This window comes from Astyanax mexicanus, chromosome 20 (assembly GCF_023375975.1).
Source record: "Astyanax mexicanus isolate ESR-SI-001 chromosome 20, AstMex3_surface, whole genome shotgun sequence".
NCBI classification, from domain to species: Eukaryota; Metazoa; Chordata; class Actinopteri; order Characiformes; family Acestrorhamphidae; genus Astyanax; species Astyanax mexicanus.
In genome coordinates this window covers 17,130,940-17,143,956 of record NC_064427.1, presented here as the reverse complement: position 1 = coordinate 17,143,956, position 13,017 = coordinate 17,130,940, and the positions used below count along the sequence as shown (strand labels likewise).

General features: G+C 34.1%; 1 protein-coding gene across 1 annotated transcript in view; it reads right to left on the bottom strand.

Annotated features, from left to right (window-relative positions):
* The window catches only part of si:ch211-127i16.2 (probable flavin-containing monoamine oxidase A), a 129,331-nt gene extending 118,279 nt beyond the window's left edge, over positions 1–11,052 (bottom strand). Inside the window, exons 1-5 of the mRNA XM_022685306.2 lie at positions 10,724–11,052; positions 10,514–10,601; positions 8,375–8,555; positions 7,127–7,241; positions 5,362–5,519 (exon numbers count right to left, since the gene is read on the bottom strand). Of these exons, the coding sequence (XP_022541027.2) occupies positions 5,362–5,519; positions 7,127–7,241; positions 8,375–8,555; positions 10,514–10,601; positions 10,724–10,841 (660 nt within the window). The 5' untranslated portion in view covers positions 10,842–11,052. The remainder of the gene's footprint in view (positions 1–5,361; positions 5,520–7,126; positions 7,242–8,374; positions 8,556–10,513; positions 10,602–10,723) is intronic.
* Positions 11,053–13,017: the final 1,965 nt, after the last annotated feature.

Genomic DNA, 13,017 nt, shown 5'->3' with positions numbered 1-13,017 from the left:
CACGCCTCTCAGTAGAAACAGCCAATCAGCTTGCTGGTTTTGCGGCGCGCGGAGCAGAGGCAGTTTGCTGTTGGGGAAGCCCCGCCCCCTCGCTGTGAGATTTAGCAGCGGGATCGGGACGCAGCAGCTTCAGCTGATTTTAAAACAGATCTGGATATACGGAGATTTTACTAAAATAAAGGTAACGATAGGCTAACCACTTCAACTGTGATGATATGTTTCTGATAACTGGTTAAAAATACATGTCTCTGAATCAGCACACAGTTTAAACCCACTGTGATTAATAAACTGCAGCTGTGTTAGTGTGTAAGCTTATCTTTGGAATTAGCTAGATTGGGAGTCAGGGTTAAAGGAAAAAAATAAAATATATATGTAATGTTTCCCTGTACCTGATCAGCTAATCACTTTAATTTTCAAACTGTTTATTCATTTAGGATTACAGGACTTACTGTGAGCTATAATGAACGAAAATTGATTTAACTAACTAGTTATCTAGAAGCTGGATGTAGATGATCGCCAGAATTTCGTACAGTACTTTAAGTTGGTAGTTTAAAGCAGTTACTTAACCCCGATCACTGCCCTAAACTAGTGTTTTCCACCTGATCAGCTAATAAACAGTCATTTACTGAGTTTACCTGTTAAAATCCTTTAGCCCCCTATGGAGCCTAAATTAATCATGTATATCCACCAGAGGAAGCTCTAGAATATGCAGAACAGTTTTAATATGCAGTAGAATATATAAGAACTGGGTTGAGAAACACTGCTGTAACGTGACTTCTGTTCATTTGTATTTCACAGTAAGACCACATATCCTGACGTTTATAAAAGTCTCTATGAAACGTAAAGTTACATTCTTTTACATAAAAGGACACCATCTTAAGAAGAGCTCTCAGTAGAAAAAAATAAAAGTGCAGGAGAAAATATAAATATACAACAGAATTGACATGCCAATACATAATAATAATAATAATAATAATAATAATAATAATAATAATAATAATAATAATAATAACAATAATAATAATCTGTTATATTATTTTAAATATTAGGTGATAACTGAAAATTTTTGTCATATGTACATAATTCAGACATTGCTTGCATAATTTTTCTAACAACAGTAATGTGGAGTAACATGTTTAGGTTGTAAAATCACCTTATAATAATAATTTACTTTTAATTAAAAGTAATTTCCACAAATGTTGTTCTAGGAAACTATTGGGTGGGCTTGGGTTCATATTGGCAAATGTGTCCCCCCCAATATCAAGCCCGCTCCTACGCCCTTGGTTTGGAGAGACATGTCATCTGCTGGTGTTGATCCACTGTGTTTTAATAAAAAGTCTAAAGTCAGTGCAGTGCACTTCATATCTTACAGCTTCCCTCTGCTGATAACAGCTTTTATGGAGATGCAGATTTCATTTTCCAGCAGGACTTGGCACACTGCCCACATTGCAAAAAAAGTACCAATTGGTCTTACATAATATTTAAATTTTCCGAGACACTAATTGTTGGGTTTTTATTGGCTGTAAGCCATAATCAATCATCAACAATAAAAGAAATAAATGCTTAAAATAGATCACTCTGTGTGTTTAATACATCTATATAATACATGGGTTTTACATTTTGAACTGAATTACTGAATTAAAGTAACTTTATTTTCATTTAAATTAAATATTTTTGAGATAGTATAGTATAGTCCCTGATGTTTGGTATATATGTATGTATATATGTTCTGCTGTATGTATGTATGTATGAATCCTCAGGTAATGGTCTCATCCATCTCTGGCTCTGATGATTCAGCTACAGCTACAGGCTGAGTGATAAATAGGGAGGCGGTTCTAAGGAGCTGATTTGCATGTCACCAGCTTCAGGATCAGCCCCCCGGTGCACAGATAAGCCCCTCTCCGGCCCTCTCACTCTTCACCTATTCACACTCACTTTATCTTATCTAACTCCTAACAAGACCCCCATACAGAGCGTGAGGAGCACAGAGTGGAGATACGGGAGCAGAGGCTGAGCTGAGGACTCTGAAGACACATTATCACTATCTCTGTTTTTACCTGTGTGTGTGTGTGTGTGTGTGTGTGTGTATTCTGATGATACGTGAGTACAGTCATGAGCAGTTAACCCCTCAACTGATTTATCTCTACCCTTCTTTGAGTTATGAAACACTGCATTACTGAGTTACTGTCTGTTACTGACAGAACTCACAACACAATAAAGCTTCACACACTCAATATACTGTACAGTTATAACATCTATTAATTATTTTAATTAATATATATATTTATATTTACTATGAAATGATTCTAAATACTCAAATAAAAATATTTAAAAAATGTAAATAATAAAAAAAATATGGAATATATTTAGAAACTACATTATTATACTACATTACATAATTATTATGTTCACTGTCAACTATGAACAAGTCCAAAACTGCAAAAAAAATTATCATAACCTACTTTGAATTATTCTGATTATTTTATGATTTATTTCATTTCTAGTATAAATTTGTCTGTAACTACTATGTATTAATCAATGCCTTCTATGAACTCTTTAGAAACTATTGTGAATTTTTAACTCAATTTCTATTATGAATTTGTCATGTAGTACATATTGTGAATGATTAATTTGGTATGTATTATTAATTATTTAGTAAAAAATAGGGGTGTCACGATTTCGATATTTCAATGAAATCGATCAAAATTATGTCATGGTCTCGAGCCTCGAAGTCGAAAAGAGGATCAACAATCCCTCCCTCGAAGCTACGCAAACATGCGCCTGTGCTACACAAATGGTGCAGCACACTGTAGCTCAAAGAGCAGCCCTTTCTCCAGAGAATGTGGACATTGTCATCTTCTTAAAGAAAAACTTGAAAATAAAATAACAGTTGTTTTGTCTAGACTCAAATATGTTAATAGTTTTGGTACCTTAAGGAGCAGCTTTCTCTCAGATAAAGTTAATAATATATCTTTGTTAAAGAACAAAAAAAAACTTGTCTTTCTCAGGGACCGAGTCTTATTTTTCATGTTTAACTGTTATAGTAGGATAGAGTTCAGTTTGTTAAGGCTCTAATTGTTCTATTATTTTGTACATGACTGTTCCTGTATTATTTATTTTATGTTGCACATTGCTGTTTTAATAGTGCACACTGCTGCTACCAAAAAAGCCACTAGATGGCATTACATATATATCTTAATTAAATTATTTAAAATTGACCATTAGTGCCCTAATGTGGTGTATTACAGATCACTTGTATCACTTTGCATCACTTATATCAAGCCCACCTTTTGAAATAAGATATTGTAAATTTAATGAATCAAACCAATGACTGACCATAGACTAATCTAAAACTGGCATAGGCCTCTCTGCTGTAAAAAAGAAAAAAAGAAAAAAGAAAATCTAGTATTGAATCGAATCGTGACCTTAAAATCGGAAATAAAATGGAATCGAGGATTTTGAGAATCGTGACACCCCTAGTAAAAATAGAAAAATAGTAACTACTATGAATAATTCAATATCTACTGTACTTTAAACAAGTCAGTTACTATTATAAATGACTCAATATTTACTTTAAATTATTTAACTACTGCAAATGAATCAGTACCTTTTATCAAATACTCAAAGAAAAACATTTAAATGTCTTAAAAGAAATACACTTTTGTATGAAGAACCTTTTAAAAGTCTATAAAAAGAACCATAACGTAATATAAAGGTTCTTTACAAACTGAATGAAACATGGTCCTTTTTGTTCTATACCAAATTGCAATTGTGTTTTTTTTTTAAATCACTTCTTGTTCCATACTGAAACATGTTTGTAATAGAGACGTGATTGTGAAGACCCTTTTAAAGGCCTGAAGAACCATCGTTTAATGTAATGTACATTTAATTAAATATATATTGCTATGAATTATTCAGTCACACCTTTTTATTACAACTATAAACCACTATAATCACTATAAATTATTCTGGGTAACACTTTACTTGGATGGTCCACTTGATGGCCTTGTTGACACTCAACTGACATTCAACTAACATTCAACTACATGTATATTAAATGCAACTGAACTGAAAGGTGAAAGTAAATGATTCTCTATTGAGTATAACCCTACAAAGCACTTTGAATGACCGCTGTGTATGAAAGGTGCTATATAAATAAACTTGCCTTGCCTTGCCTTGCCTTACATTCAACTCTAATCCAAACGCTTAACTTAATATTTTAGGATTGAGTTTAGGGTTAGATTTTAAGCTTAGGTTAAGGTTAGTTTTAGGGTTAGGTGTAGGGTTAGATTTTAAGATTAGGTTAAGGTTAGGGTTAGGTGTAGATTTAGATTTTAAGCTTAGGTTAAGGTTAGGGTTAGGGTTAGGTGTAGGGTTAGATTTTAGGGTTGATTAAGGGTTAAGGTTAGGGTTAGGTGTAGAGTTAGGTTCTTATTTTGAATAATTTACATTCAACATAGGGTTAAGTTACATTTAATCGACATTCAATTCAGTGTTAGTTGAATGTCAGTTGAGCATCAACAAGGCCATAAAGTGGACCATCCAAGTAAAGTGTTACCTTATTCTGTAACTATTAAAATAGCGTGAATTTTAAAGTGCAGAACAGGATCTTGCAGGTTCACAAGCAGTGTTGGGCCTGTTACTCTGAGAAAGTAATTAGTTATAGTTACTAGTTACTTCTCTAAAAAAAGTAACTGAGTTACTAACTGAGTTACTCCACTATAAAAGTAACTAGTTACCGGTAAAAGTAACTATTGCGTTACTTTTGTTATTCGCCCCGTAAAAAAATGAACAAAAGAAAATAAATTATGTAATTTCTATTATTACTAGAAAAATAACAAACGAAAATAAACCCACTTGAAAAACTTGTAAACTTGAAAAAAACGCAAAAAAACAAATAAGTGTCTGGGGATTAAATTAAATTAACCAAACCACACTCAAAGAAAAAAATGTATATATAAACAACACAAAAGAATGGACAAAACCAACAATCTAATGACAGTTAAAATTATATTAATATAACAGTTTAACAGCTGGATCAAACGGCTTTACTAAGGAGAAAAAGAGAAAACAGCAGAAATCGGTGCAGCTAAAGAGAGTTTAACGCCCTTAAAACGGAACTTAAAAGTTAAAAGTAAAAAAAAAAAGTTAATTGAGCAGCTAAAGTAACGTGTAGTAACGGGGTGTGGGAAATAGTAACCGCGTTATAGTTACAGTCAGAGTAATTAGTTAGATTACTCGTTACTGAAAAAAGTAACGCCGTTAGTAACGCCGTTTATTTCAACGCCGTTACTCCCATCACTGTTCACAAGGCTCCTCCTCCATTCTCCATCCTTTGTCCTTCACCTTTCTCTGTCTCACCTTGACCTTGAACTCCTGAGCAGACCCGGGCGTGGTCTCCAGCAGCCGCATGACGCCCCCTGCTGCAGCGGAGTACATGAGGAAGTACAGGAAGGACATCTGAGACGGTTCCATTCCAAACACAGTGCGGCTGCAGAGACTCAGCTCCTCCATCAGCTCTGCAGGAGTACACACACACACACACATACACACACACACGTTCAGATCGCATTAGTTTATCAGGGGGACGACTGTAATAAAACTGTGCACGTCTCCTCAGTGATAAAACTCTCACGTCCGGACGTGCAATATAATTTACCAGAGGACAAATGAGTTTAATACCTGTATGTTTGCGTTACGCAGTCACATGATCATATTAGCTGAGACAGGAGCGCTTGCAAAGTTTTTACTTCATAATTAGATTTTTTCTCGTTTTTTGTTTTCGAGATTCAGAAAGGATTTAATATCTTCAGCACGATCTCAGATTTGTGCGCTTAGAGAGAAGCAGCTGCTAAAAGATTTTTAAATCATTTCCTCCATGTAAGAAACATCTTGCTGGAAAACTTGTAAAAAAAAAAACTTGCATATGGAAAAGTAATTTTTCCATCTTTTGTTGGATTAAAAACAAAATAGAGTCACATCTTAACCTTAAAGGATCTCAAAGTGGTCTAAAGCAGTCTAAAGCGCTGCCACTAAGATCGGGAGATTCCGGATTCGAATCCAGGTCATGCAGCTTGTCATCAGCTGCCAGAGCCCAGAAAGAGCACAACTGTCCTTGCTGTCTCTGTGTGGGTAGATGGTTAATCATAGCTATTTAATTTAACATATTAGTGAAATGCCTGGTAATATCGTAATTTAATTTAGGATCAAAAAGTGTCTATCTATCTATTATTCTACACAAATAAGTTGAATATACATTAATATTATTGTTTGAGTAAAATTGAGAAAGAAAATGCCTTGCCTTTTGTATTTAGCTAATTAATATTTACTAAAAACCTGCGTAAATAAACATTAAACTTTATGTTTTTATGCCTAAAAATTTTAAAATAATGTTTTTTTTACATCAGTTGCTTTGCACATTAATTTGACTTTGAATTTTATCTCTGTATTTTTATATATATTTTTTATATTTTCTGTAATTTTGTCTATATATAAATTTATTATTATTTGTTTGTAGATTTTCCAGAACTGTTTCTCTGTCCTTTCCTCTGTGCTGCTGTAACATTGCAAAATTCCCCATTGTGGGATTAATAAAGGATTATCTTATCCTGTCTTACCTTATTTAGTCTTATTTGTATTTAATTTAGCTAAAACATAGCTTTGAAATACTCATACAAATTAGATAGAGAAATTAAATGCTATAGAATTAACAGTATAGAGCACACAGCTCAGTAAAGGACACTTGCTCTTACAGCCTACAACACTGAGGCTGGTTAATCAATATTTATTTAATATTTAATATTTCCCAAATACTTAATTTTGTTAAGACAATGTATTGCTTTTAGAGAACTAGGTGTGTTAAATTCTGAAATATACTCAGCAGGGGAATGCCACACTTCCCTCCAGACCAGAGAAAAAGAAATAAATCTTGAGAATAAGTGGAAAACTGTGATATGAAGTGCTTCCCAACAGCAATAATAACACTATACAACGTCCTCGGTAATCACTCTGAAAATCAATATGAGCACTTACCTGAGTCACTCGTTCCTACACTGCTGTAAGAGTCTTACGCTGCTGTTTAGTCACTGTTTGGGTGATAAAAGGTGATTTAGAGCTAAATAATCACCTGTGGTCCAAACGTGCTGGTCCATGTAGGCCTGGAGTGTAGTGCTGTCCAGCTGCTGGGCGTTGGGCGTCTTCATGGGCTCTTCTACAGATACAGTCTTACTTAGACGCTCAATCTGATAAGCAGAACACACACAAATAACAATATAATAATAGTTAACAGTCTAAAAGACTCAGAACTTATTTTGAATTAAGTATTTGTTAAATTAACTTAGCATTGGCATATTTTACTTCTTGAGTTAGGCCTAAAAACATCTGTAAATAAATGACCTGGAGAAAAAAATTGTTTGAATATTATTTAAGGGCCACTCCAGAGCTTTAAAATTACGCTGCATAAAACTCAAACTCAGTTCTGAGTAAATTTACCTAACTTAGAACATCAAGATATTACAACGAAAGAGGAAGCTGATTTAACTGTTTTTTTTGTTTTGTTTTGTTTTTTCATTTTTGTTATACTGTAAGACCGGATAAGTTGAGTTTACTTAACTTTTTTAAGGCAGCCAGTTTGCTCAATTTTTTTAAGTGATGGGGAATGAAAACTTGAGTTAGCATAAATTAAAACATCAAGTTATTACAACTAAAGGAGAACTCGATTTATTTCTATTTAATTCTAAGGTAGCCCCGGGGGAATCACTACACACTGATGGTGAGTGTTAGTCAGAAACTGTTGGACACACCCAGTATGCAAATAGGTTGTGACAGAAGCCAATGGAAAAAAAGCTGTTAATGACTAAACAAACTAAACTCAGTTATTATAAGTTGGTTCAACTCAAAGATCTCAGTTTGAATAGTACAGTATATGTGCCCACAAATGTTCAACTAACTCAAAATAGTTGAGTATTGTTTAGAAATATCCAATTTTATGTAAAACAGACTTAAATCTTTTAAGTTCAAACAACGAATGGGTTTACAGTGTAGTGTATTTGATCTGGTCCCTGTAGAGACGTATGGACAATACTTTCAATACTTTCCTCTATATATAATATTTTATAAATAAGTACTCTGGCTTTTATAGCATTACAAATCACTTATCTATACAAAGCCTATATCTATACAAAGAACAACGACGCCACCGCTCTGGACTTACCGAGGAGCATATTGTCTGAGGCATTACAGAAAAGAATAGATCTTAACCTCACCTCCCCCCGTATGAAATGATAGCCATCTATCAGTCGTTTATAAAATCACCCCATAAAAGAAAGAGGGACAGTTAATAAAGTAATTGCATTCGGGCAGGACTGCGGCGTACCTTCCAGAGGAACTGGAGGAAGTCCAGCAGGACAGGCAGGGAGAAGGAGGGGATGCTGGAGGTGTAGGTGCTGATCTTAGCGTCTCGGCCGCCCATGTGGTGAACCTTCTTACCCTCCGTGAACTGGGGGTAGACCTCCAAGCCAAGCTCCTCGATCAGCTCCATGACGTGAGTCTGAGAACTAAGAAAATGAAGAGAGCACTTCAGTTTCTGAATCAGTTTCTCTGATTTTGCTATTTATAGGTTTATGTTTGAGTAAAATGAACATTGTTGTTTTATTCTATAAACTACAGACATTTCTCCCAAATTCCAAATAAAAATATTGTCATTTAGAGCATTCATTTGCAGAAAATGAGAAATTAATTCAGTATCTATTATTAATTAGCAATTCAACACCTATTATGAATCATTAATTCAGTATATATTATGAATTATTCATTCAGTATGTATTATTAATCATTCAATTAGTAAGTCAGTAACTATTATGAATTACTCAATACTGTATTTACTTTTAATTATCCAACTACTGCAAATTAGTCAATAACTGTTATCAAATACACAAAGGAAAAGACATATACAGATCTGGAACAAATGAAGAGAGCACTTCAGTTTCTGAATCAGTTTCTCTGATTTTGCTATTTATAGGTTTATGTTTGAGTAAAATGAACATTGTTGTTTTATTCTATAAACTACAGACAACATTTCTCCCAAATTCCAAATAAAAATATTTATCATTTAGAGCATTTATTTGCAGAAAATGAGAAATGGCTAAAATATCAGCACAAAAGATGCAGAGCTTTCAGACCTCAAATAACGCAAAGAAAATAAGTTCATATTCATAAAGTTTTAAGTGTTTAGAAATCAATATTTGGTGGAATAACCCTGGTTTTTAATCACAGTTTTTTTCATGCATCATGGCATCATGTTCTCCCCCACCAGTCTTACACACTGCTTTTGGATAACTTTCAAGCAGTTCAGCTTGGTTTGATGGCTTGTGATCATCCATCTTCCTCTTGATTATATTCCAGAGGTTTTCAATTTGGTAAAAGAAAGGAAAGTCATGTTTTTTTAAGTGGTGTTTACAGCATCCACTGTTTAAATATACATAAAAATATTCTGCTTGTATGTGACTCAATAAAAGCCAACATCTCTCTGGTCTCTCGTCTCTCTCGATGCGGCTCTTTATGATTCATCTCAAGGCTCTTTTATAAAAGTGCAGCTCAAAGTGTTTCACTAATGGTAAAGAAATTGGACGGATGCCACGAGCGTTTCATTTTTCAATCCAGTGTGTGCTCTCCCGCTAAGCAGCAGCAGGGCCTGGCTCGGCTTTGAGTTCAATCTAATAAACATCTAAGTAAATAAAGATCTAATACCAATGGCAGACTGAATTTAAAGGCGAAAAAATGCAATGCTATGTGTGTGTGCAATTGGCACATGTGTGTCTGTGTGTCTTTGCTATCGGAATGACAGGAAAAGTACACTTTGCACGGCTAAAAACGTGCAAAAGGCATGTAGTAACTCTCTTAATCAATCATGATGGATGTGTTTTTTTTTGGTACTAACGTGAAATAAACCAATTATCAGTGTGCCACTTGCTTATCATTCCCTTTAAGAGTCAGGTGAGGTCTGACTTTGGCGCATTCGTGTCTTAACAGCGTGGCGCGTTTGCTGAGCATCTCAGCAGAGTATACAGAGCTACTCAATCTGGGAGCACCTATAGGAACGGACTGATGGCTGACTGTTGACTGTTGTGAGGGTTTTAATCAGTCAGTGACGCTCCTGTGTTTTCCACCACCAAGATACCAACATGCCAGAAAAAATCCCATCAGTGTAGATTTATTTCCACTCTAAACTCCAAAGATATTTTAACAGCACAGAGGCAAGGGGGTGAAAATAGACTGGTGTATAGTATAGTATAGTATAGAGGTGTAAGATAGCAATGAGCATCAGAATGCACCTTTCACAGAGTGTACAAAAGAGCACATAGAGTCTGAAAGTTTCTCCGCACGTCAAAAAGCTCTGAACCTCTTGTAAAATTCCACCTTTAAAGGAAATGAATCCACAGATCTATTAAAAAGTCAGTGGGCGAAGCCACAAGTGCAGCTTATACTCACTTACTGTAAACCACTGCCAGCTTACCTGCCCACCCATTGCCCCCCCATGTCCCAGGTGTCAACGCCGTGGGCTGCTGGCAACTCTTCAACCAAGGTTCTTCCCCCCACGCGGCCTGGAAAGAGCAAACAGTGAGAAATACATATATATGTTGTTATAGAGGCTCATATCAGCAGAAGTTCTGGTCTGTGGTGCTCTGCAGAAGCTATAATCGCTGATATTGCCGTATTGACGCACCTTTGGCCTCCAGAACCAAAACTCTGAGCCCGGCGTTCCTCTTCCTGAGCATCTGAGCGGCGCTGAGTCCGGAGAGACCCGCGCCCACCACCACCACGTCCCACCGTTCCTCAGCCATGACCAGAAGAACCAGCTGCTGGATCTGAGCACCGGCTGCAGACTGTAGCTCTCACTGAACTTCCAGCTGCTTTTACTCGTGGGCTTGAAGCTGACAGTGAGATAAACTCGGGGTGAAAGTTCATCCAGAGCACTGTGGGAAAGGTGCTTCTACTATCAGCCAACGGCTGATTATACGAGATTTCCTCCTGAACTGAGAGGCCAGAGCTTCAGCTGCTCGCTACAGTAAAGACAGAATACAAAGCACCACAGATTCAGTGCCAAGGGATCATCTCAAAAGTGCACACTGTTTTTAAAAAGTGTTGAGTGGTGTTAAACAATACAAGTTAAATATACAGTAAGTGAATAAACAGTATTAGCATTCTAGTTTTGTCAAACCACACTTTGTGTTGCTTTATCACTTAAAATCTCTATTAAAAATACGTTTTTTAAGTTTGTGGTGGTAAGGTGTTAAAATGTTAAAAATTCAAGGTATATGAATACATTTGCAAGCCAGGCACGCTTTATATAAGACTCCTAGCTCTGCATTTTTCTAAATGCGTAACATAAGACACATGGAAGTTGCTTTGTCCCATGATACGACAAGTGTTACATAAAAAATACATTTTTATTAAAAAGCATAATTTGTATTCAAAATGAAATTTCATATGAATTAAGATTAATATGATTATGTCAAGAAATAAGTATGATGAATCTTTCCCATCTTTAATTCAATATTGAATTTTGCTTGTTTCAAGAAATAATTCAATAATTTTGCTCTTTTTTATGAAATAATTCTCATACTTTTACAATTCTACATGCAAAATTGTGTAAATTTGGCTGTTTTTTAAAAAATAATCCACATAGTTTTTTTTAAACCTTTTAAAGAAATAATTCTGATAATTTTGCACTTTTAAACTTATTCTGAAAAAAAGGTTCCTCTTAGGTAATAATTCACATAGTTTGGCACTTAAAAAATCATTCAGATAATTTAGCTCTTTTAGAGTAATTCAGATAATTTAGCTCTTTTAGAGTAATTCAGATAATTTAGCTCTTTTAGAGTAATTCAGATAATTTAGCTCTTTTAGAGTAATTCAGATCATTTTGATCTTTTAGAGTAATTCAGATAATTTTGATCGTATAAAGAAATGTTTTTAAAAAATAATGTGGACAATTTTGCTACTTTAAAACAAATAATTCAGATCATTTTCCTCATATTATCATTTTTTCCCATTTATATATTCACAAAAAATATAATTACATAACATAATTTTACATAATTTTAAACCAAATAAATATTTTAGCTTGTTTTCAGGAACCAATCAGAAAAAAATTACTTATCTTTTTTTTCCAAGAAAGAACTTACATAATCCTAAAACAAAATTAGATCATTAGATTTAAGATTGAATTCATATATGTGTGTACCTTATGTTTGTAAATTCTTTTTTAATAAACAAAGTTTTTAAATAGTTAAAAGTATATTGAATATGCTTTTCCGTTTCTAAAGAAATACTCTACTCTTTTACGTTTCCACAATCATTGATGGTTTCCCTCTGCTGACAACTTTTTGGTGTTCAGGATTTCATTTTCCAGCAGGACTTGGCACACTGCCCACACTGCCAAAAGTACCAATTTATATGGTCTTATATAATATTCTAATTTTCTGAGACACCGATTTTTGGATTTATATTGACTGTAAGCCATAATAATTATCAACAATAAAAGAAATAAACGCTTAAAGTAGATCAATCTGTCTGTATAATACATCTTTATACTAATATTTTAAACTGAATTTCTGAATTAAAGTAAAAACTGAAACAAAAAATATTAAAAATTTTGCTCTTTTTAAGAAAGAATTAATATAGTTTTGCTAAGTTTAAAAAATAACAATTCAGATGCATTGGATATGTCAAGAGATTATTCTGATATTTTTTTTCCATATAGAAACATAAGTTTATACTGAATTTAGCTTGTTTTAAGAAATTCTTCAGAAAATTGTGCTCTATTTACACTTTTAAAAAGTAATTCAGACAATTTAGCTCTTTTAAAGAAATAATTCTGATAATTTTGCACTTTTAAACAAATCATTCTGAAAACAGTGCTCTTTTTAAGAAATAATTCACAGAGTTTTGCACTTTTAACAAATTATTTAGATATTTTTTCAACTCTTTTTTAAGGAACAGTTAACATAATTTTGC